The sequence below is a fragment of the Sinocyclocheilus anshuiensis genome, unplaced genomic scaffold (assembly GCF_001515605.1).
Source record: "Sinocyclocheilus anshuiensis isolate Anshui unplaced genomic scaffold, SAMN03320099.WGS_v1.1 scaffold189, whole genome shotgun sequence".
Lineage (NCBI taxonomy): Eukaryota > Metazoa > Chordata > Actinopteri > Cypriniformes > Cyprinidae > Sinocyclocheilus > Sinocyclocheilus anshuiensis.
Window position 1 is genome coordinate 82,573 of NW_015540861.1, and position 7,759 is coordinate 90,331.

Consider the following 7,759-nt stretch of genomic DNA (forward strand, 5'->3'; position numbering starts at 1 on the left):
CACACACACACACACACACACACACACGAATGGATAGACAGTAGTTGTTACCTGTTGAATGTATGTTGTCTGTGACGACGGAGATTTGCTAACGGCTCCATTCTGCTTGTCTGATTTACTATCGTTTTGTAAATCTGTTGAATCGGTGTCACTGGGAGAGTTTTGGAGCCGAAAGGTGTCTTCGCTGTCCGCCATGTCAGAGGGGCCTGTGAACTACTGCGACCGCGAGGCCTAAATAACAGAAGAAAAAAAAAATCAACATCACTTTTTCAGTTCAACAAACATTTCAGTTGTTTAGTTCCCTTCAGACTATTTTGCACCACTTTAATAAGTACGTCCTTGACTGTAATGCCATAAATTCTTACCCAACCCTAACCAACCCTTTTATGATAACTTTAATCAAAAAACGAAATATACTTCCAAAAACATACGATATTATTCTAAATCGCTACAGAAATATCCGCTGGTTTCGAAACATTATTTATTAATACACTTCGATATGGTCCTTTAAAAACAGTGCAGTGCAGTATTTATAATTTTGAAATGTTTGCTCACATAAATTATACAGGTAAAGGCAACTTTCTTTGAACACAAACACATGCATTACATATAAACATTAATATGCATAAAGATACACAACAAATATGCCTCAACATATAGATATTTAAATTCGAACTTTTCCTTCATGCTCCTATCCAAGACAGGAATAAAAACATCTCACGGGCCTCTATTAGAAGTTTCTTTGACTCAGGCACAAAACCCCAGTACAAGTGTTTGATAAATAATATTCCGCGATGTTACTATTACAGCTACAACTAGACCATTCTATGTGTCACAGATATCGCAGTGATAGTTTAAACATCTGTATGCCGATGGTTTATGCTGTAGGGAATGTCTGTAGTAGCGATGGCCTGTAGTGCAACAACTCTAAATGAATCAGACTCAAATGAACCCGAAGAAACTGACATTACCTTAAATTCCGATGCAAGACAGAGTTTTATCAATCCCTGAAACGGTACAATGCGCTCGTATCAGTTCAAATATTCTCGGTTTGATAGCGAACTCCCCTTTGAATGTCAAATATATTCCAACTGTGTAGCTCACGAGATTCTGCTCTGTGAACGCATGGATTTCCTCTATGTCCTCGCTGAGGCAAGAATCTTCATCCAGCAAGCGTCCACGTGAGTATATCGATTACAAATGCGAATCTTTCTTCATGTGATGGACTTGCACTAATGGCAGTTAACAAGCCTTCAGAGCACAGCAGCCCTTATTCTTCCCTTTACTAGTAGGCTCTATCTAGTATTCCTCGAGAAAAGAAGCACGATCACCTCCTCCCTCGCTCTCTTTCTTTATCCGTCCCTCTCTCTGTCTGTTTCTCTAATGGTCAAACCTTGTGCGTTACGTTGGAAAACGGAAGCGCTGGGACGAACCACGTAGGTAGTATGGGTCGGCTGCGATGTGGACACGCACTGCCGTGACAATATCGGTCCACCCACAGTATAACTGCGCCCCGCATCACCCCCACCCACCCTCCCTTCAGAAGCTCTGCATTCTTGAATGAGGAGACATTTTAATAAAAACCTCGGTAAGAACTAGCGGTAGACTTACAATAAAACACATGAACACATCATTGCATATGGTCCCTGATATAGCACAAGTACAGCACGGAAACATCTATTTGACGTCTGCATTTACATCTGCAAGACATGTTTTTTAGAGTGTTTGCTCATCTGCAATAGGCCTAGGTCTATAGGACGTTTCCAATCAGATGTCAAATGGGCGTTTAGAAAATGTCTTTAAACAGTGTGTATGTAACAACAAAAATGTCTTAAATGAACAATAAAATGCAGAGAATATTGTGATATCCTAGATGCATGAAAGCTTGGTCTCCATGAATTAACGATGGTGATAAAAAAACACTAAGTCTGAGAGTAGAAAACAGACACGACATGCAAAAACCAGCGGATTTCATTTGATAGGACGTTTATATAGATCTCCTGTAATAAAATCAAAACTTGGACTCCGCAGGCCACTAGACAAAGAGCTCTTCAAGTCACTTCTTATAGGCTACCACAGAGTATAGTAAAGCGCCAAATCTAGTCAAGAAACTTCCCTGAACACAGGAACTAAATATAGCACATGATAACCCAGGGCTTCAAACACTACAGCGTGCGAACCGGTGTGTTAAAAATCACAGTTCCGCCAATAGATAATAATATGACCTGTAGCGGTCTGTAGCGATTCAAGATCCGTCATGAGCATGAAAATCGTCCAACAGATCATTTCAATGCAGATATTTCATTCATAATCTAGTAATGAGTGATAACGAAACAGTAACAGCCCTCTGATATAATGAGCTGGTGTGGTGTATCACAAACATTGCATCACAAGTGTGATTTGTGGTATTGTTCTTTGTTCTAAAGAATACAATTTATGGATAGGAATGCTTAAGAAATGGCTGATAAAAAAAAAAAATACAAATTCGTTAGACGTAGTGTAGCGATTCAAGATCCGTCATGAGCATGAAAATCGTCATGAAACAGATCATTTCAATGCAGATATTTCATTCATAATGTAGTAATGAGTGATAACGAAACAGTAACAGCCCTCTGATATAATGAGCTGGTGTGGTGTATCACAAACATTGCATCACAAGTGTGATTTGTGGTATTGTTCTTTGTTCTAAAGAATACAATTTATGGATAGGAATGCTTAAGAAATGGCTGATAAAAAAAAAAAATACAAATTCGTTAGACGTAGTATGTATCTGCACAATTGATCTTAACGCACACATATTGTTTTGTAATACTTTGCAGAAGGTCTTGGTATATGTTTCTCCTCGTGCAGCCAGTAACCTATATGCACAATTTGTGCGGTCATAATTAGTGCCTAGGAAGACAGTTAAAAATAGAAAAACATCATGCAGACTGAATTATGGAGATTACTGTCCAAAATCGCTAGAATCCTCTAGAAAACATCTTCAAGCGTTTCAGTACATACAGAGGGCATAAATAAATGCGTATGATACACATTAGCTTGCAAGGAATGAAATGTTAACACTCTCCGCAAGTTCTTCTAAATTAGCCGTCTTGTGTGGATATTTGTGTAGATAATTATCAAGAAACGGAACTATTCATTATAAAACACTATAAGAACAGTTAAAATGTTATTTTTAAATTTACCAAAAAATTCTTAAACGTAATATATCAAATTCAAAATATTAATTTTGTTGTCTAGAAGTTTCCCGCCCGCTTTTACACTTACTTCAAAAATCCTTATTTTCTTAAAAAAAAAAAAATATATATATATTTAATTGTTCAGGATTTTTCCAGTTGTTTTTGAGATCTGAACTTAATTTATTTTGAATCTCGTGTGGGAAAGGCAAGATTACATTACAAGTTATTTGCCAACTTGCCTAGCACAAAATAATTTACCGATGTGAGAATGCAAATATAGACTTGACCACTTGCTACTTGTGGCATAAAATAACTTTTCTCTTGAGTTTTTAAAACTTTAAGGTTAGGGTTATTTGTTGAAGTTTTACCTTGTCATTATTTTACTTTGGCTCGAGTAAAGCTACTAAATATTTGTAATTTTCTTTTTTCTTTTTTTACATCAAATGGTAACAGTGTATGAATGTAGTTTTTACTTTCGTAAAACGGCATATAGGAGCTATTAAAGATTGTGAATTACAGAAAAACACTATTATTATATAATTATTATTATTTATTATTATTAGTATTATTATTATTGACGAGATTATGCCTACTTCGACGCTCTTAGTTAATCACGCGGAGGCCCTGCATTATACAGTTAAAAGTGCACGGTCTGCTTTATTTATGCATTATTTCTTGTGTGTGTATGCGATTCCTCGTAGTCATTGTTTAATTGGATGGCATTTGAGCGCTTTCAAGTCTCCGCTTTATTTTTATCACGAAAAATATACAAATTTTGATGCAATAAACTTGTCTAAAACGACTTATGAAACTTTTGTCAGTATCTTGGCTTTAATTTGATTGAACAATGCAGGCTAAAGTGCATGGAAGAAAGTGGTCGCCTTGCCCGTCTCATCCTCAAAGGTAAAAAGACCAGAGTTTCACCCACTTTAAATTCAGAAATTCAGAAAATTCAGTACATGTTACACCCGTATTCTGCCCATATAAATAAGATAATATATTGATGTATTAATGATGGATATTTATATATCCCTCTTTAATATATAATGTGGTCTACGAGACTGTATTTTTAAATATTTTCATACATTTAACAATAATAAAAAAAAGGAACAATTAAGTAAAGCCAGTACCCCCCCCCCTAAATTTTGAGTAATTGTTTTTTTTTTTAAATTTGGTTTAGCACTACTTTATCTTGCCCAAGACAAGTAAAGTTTCCCGTGTTAATGTCAGTGTATTTTATTTTTATGCAATACATTAATCTACATTAACATATTCAATCTACATTACTTTAACAAAGCCTCGCGATGGTTCATTAAACATTAGAAGAGCAATATGTGAAACGCATCTTTATATTATCTCACATATGTTTGCATTCATATATTATTACACACATATAAATACACGGATATATAAATAAAATAATACTACAACAAAAACGTATTTAATACTACTACTACTACTACTAGTAGTAGTAGTAGTAGTAGCAGTAGTAATATATTGGAAAATCATAATAAATATTGAATAATAATAATAATAAAACTTTAATTTAGGCAATACACTTGGTTCCTCAATGGATTAATATATAAATTGATTAACCGTGTGTGTGTGAGAATTTTTTCGTTCACTATCTTGAATCAGCACAGGGGCAGGATACGAAACAAATATGTGAATTTTTTAATATCATAAATATTATACCATTAATATCATATAGCTTAATGCATGGTCCTCAAGCTACTTTTCACATGTACGAAATGAAATGAAAACAAAGGCAGCATGTTAACAGTATAACCGTTTGTCCTGTTTGCACAGGGTCGGTATTGCTATCGTTCTGAACCCGTTTGACTCTCTCCTGAATGAATGGATTACAGTAATCATCAGGAATGGAGGCTACATCAACAAACTTTAACTGTACTTTTCACTCGTGTATATTGGTACACGGCCCCTTTTCAGAGCCTTCCCGATTTTATATGTAGCTTCTCCTGTCAAGCAGAAGTTGCATGGCACCACGAGAGTTTGACATGACCACACATGTCAGCATGTTGGGTCAGCCCACCCTCCTGTGGCTGGATGCTGCTTTTTCTATAGGGCGATAAGATATCTGAGTCTCTCTGCGGCCCGAGCTCAGCAGCGTCCCGCAACACCTCTCACCTCACTCACAACTCCGCGCTCTGCTGGGGCCCTGGGCGCTGGGCTGGAGCTGACACATTTCTGCTAACAATCACATCACACACTGGACCCACATTCCGCCTTTCTGGTCCCCTTGGCTTTTTTTTCCCATTCACTTCCAAAAGAGCCTCCGACCAATGGGTCCGATCCCACCGGCAGACGCCCCCCGCCGCGCGTGTGTGTGCAGAGGTCAGAGTCATTAAAACAGTTCGAGATGTTTGCTATTACAATCTTATTCTTAAGACGTACAGGACAATCCCTCTGTTTTTAAAATATAATCTTTGTCATGTTCAGACGTTCATTAATGACGAGAGAGAGAGAGAGAGAGAGAGAGAGAGTTCTCTGATGAGGGTCAGTGGTCACATTTTTGAAAGTTGTATTTTATCAGTTACATGTTATTTGCTATAAAAGCTGACTATATTGGAGAAAGGCCACCTGGAGAAGCATTCACTTTTAAAATTCCATTGAAATTCTTTTGCTGAATGTTCAAACTAAAGAGATATATATATACATATTCCCACAGTTATGTTTAGAATGTTTTGTTAAGAAGTTTAAGGTGTGATAAGAAAATATAAATATTTATCCTTTTCCATACCTAGCCTTAGACAGCTATTTCTTCATTTATTTCTTATGTAACAGTTTGGTTGATTACTGTCAGACACGTTTGCTCGTTGTAATATGCTTCCCTCTGTTGGCTGTTGTGGCTTTTCACATTATTTGGCCTGAACGTTGAAACACAACTCGCTCAAGTCCGATTTCACAAGCCCAACCAAAACAACGGAAGACAAGACAAAGACATAACCAAAACAATGTTCTTGAGAAAGATGCATGCAGTTTTATTTTGTAATCACTAGATACACAGTAGGGGAGAGTGGGGCACAATGTAACAATTTTTACTTTCTCAGTTTGTGTAAATCCACATGGGGTTCATAGTATAATTTTTTTTTTTTATCCACAGTAATTTTACACTTGTCTAGTACGAATACGTCGCTTTGTTTCATAATTACAGTGTATACATTTTTCTTATTTACCCTCAAAAAAATGCAAGTGAAATGTGGCAACATGCTCCGTAGGTGGGGTTAGGCATGGGCCGGTATGAGATTTTGACGGTATGATAACCGTAAGCAAAAACACCACGGTTTCACGATATCACGGTATTGTCGTTACAGCTCTAAAATGTGTTATTTTTAAATGACTGGGTAAAAAAAAAAAAAACTTGTTTCCGCTGAACACAAAATATATTTTGTTTTTGAGCAACACAGAATATTAGGAACAGTAGAATTTATTTATTTTTTCTTTGATTTGTTTCCTAAAAAGAAGAAAAATAAAGACTGACATCTTTATTTCACCTAAATCTGCAATTACAGTTATTTAATTTTATATAATTCATATACATATCATTTATATCATTTCATATTATTTAGTTATATAATTTCATATACATAATTTGATTTAATAATAACCCAATTTGAAGAAAAACTGAATGTTCTGACTAGCTTTGTGAAATTATACTACATGCCTGAACGAAACGAACAGCAGAAGCTCTGAATGAGACACAGATTCACTCTTTGACAGCAGGAGGTGCTCATGGAACACCAGATACAGCGTTTCCTTGGTTACTGCTGTAAACAAAGCAGCGATACGCTGAAACACTGCTTTAATATGAACTATACAGAGACGAGACCAGATGAAAAGAAAATACCACGTAAACTTTTCTGAAGACAGTCAGTTCCCATCAGAAACACATTCATATAAACCCCCAAATCAATATTGAGGATTTTCTTCCAATAGTTCGTGCATCATGAACAGTGAGTGATCTGCCTGCTACAGTATTTTTCTCTGTGCGTCGGTCTTCAACGTCTCTGGCCTGTGTTAACGGGCGTTTACAGACTTCATATTTTCACATAAATGACATTTTGGAAAACAATTGCATTGCAACGCAGTTTGTGCAAGTCCAGAACAGGTACGAGTTGCTTGCAATAAGACAAAAAAATCGGCAGGTTGCCAATCGCGTAAGTTCCAGGGGAAGCTCCTTAAAGGGGTCATATGATGCGATTTCAATTTTTCCTTTCTCTTTGAAGTGTTACAAGCTCTTGGTGCATAAAGAAGATCTGTAAAGTTGCAAAGACTAAAGTCTCAAATTCAAAAGAGATGTTCTTTATAAAAGTTGACAGTCAGCCACGCCTACCTAAAACGGCTCGTTCTAACACACCCCCACGTCTACATCACTATCTGGGAAGATTTGCATAACGCCACCCAAATGCTCACGCAAAGAAAGAAGGCATAACTTTTATTCTCGCTGTAGTATTGTTGTTGCCGCTGCCATGTCCTGAAGACACTGTGTGATTCGTTGTGAAAGCGAAACTACTTTGTTTGGTCTTCCAAAAGAGGACGATATCCGCTTCGTCATGCCT

General features: G+C 36.6%; 1 protein-coding gene across 1 annotated transcript in view; it reads right to left on the reverse strand.

The window, feature by feature from the left end:
- LOC107688016 (T-box transcription factor TBX5-A-like) overlaps positions 1 to 7,759 on the reverse strand; it is a 27,531-nt gene that overhangs the window by 15,376 nt on the left and 4,396 nt on the right. The window contains exon 2 of the mRNA XM_016485561.1: positions 52 to 231. Within this exon, the coding sequence (XP_016341047.1) occupies positions 52 to 195 (144 nt within the window). The 5' untranslated portion in view covers positions 196 to 231. The remainder of the gene's footprint in view (positions 1 to 51; positions 232 to 7,759) is intronic.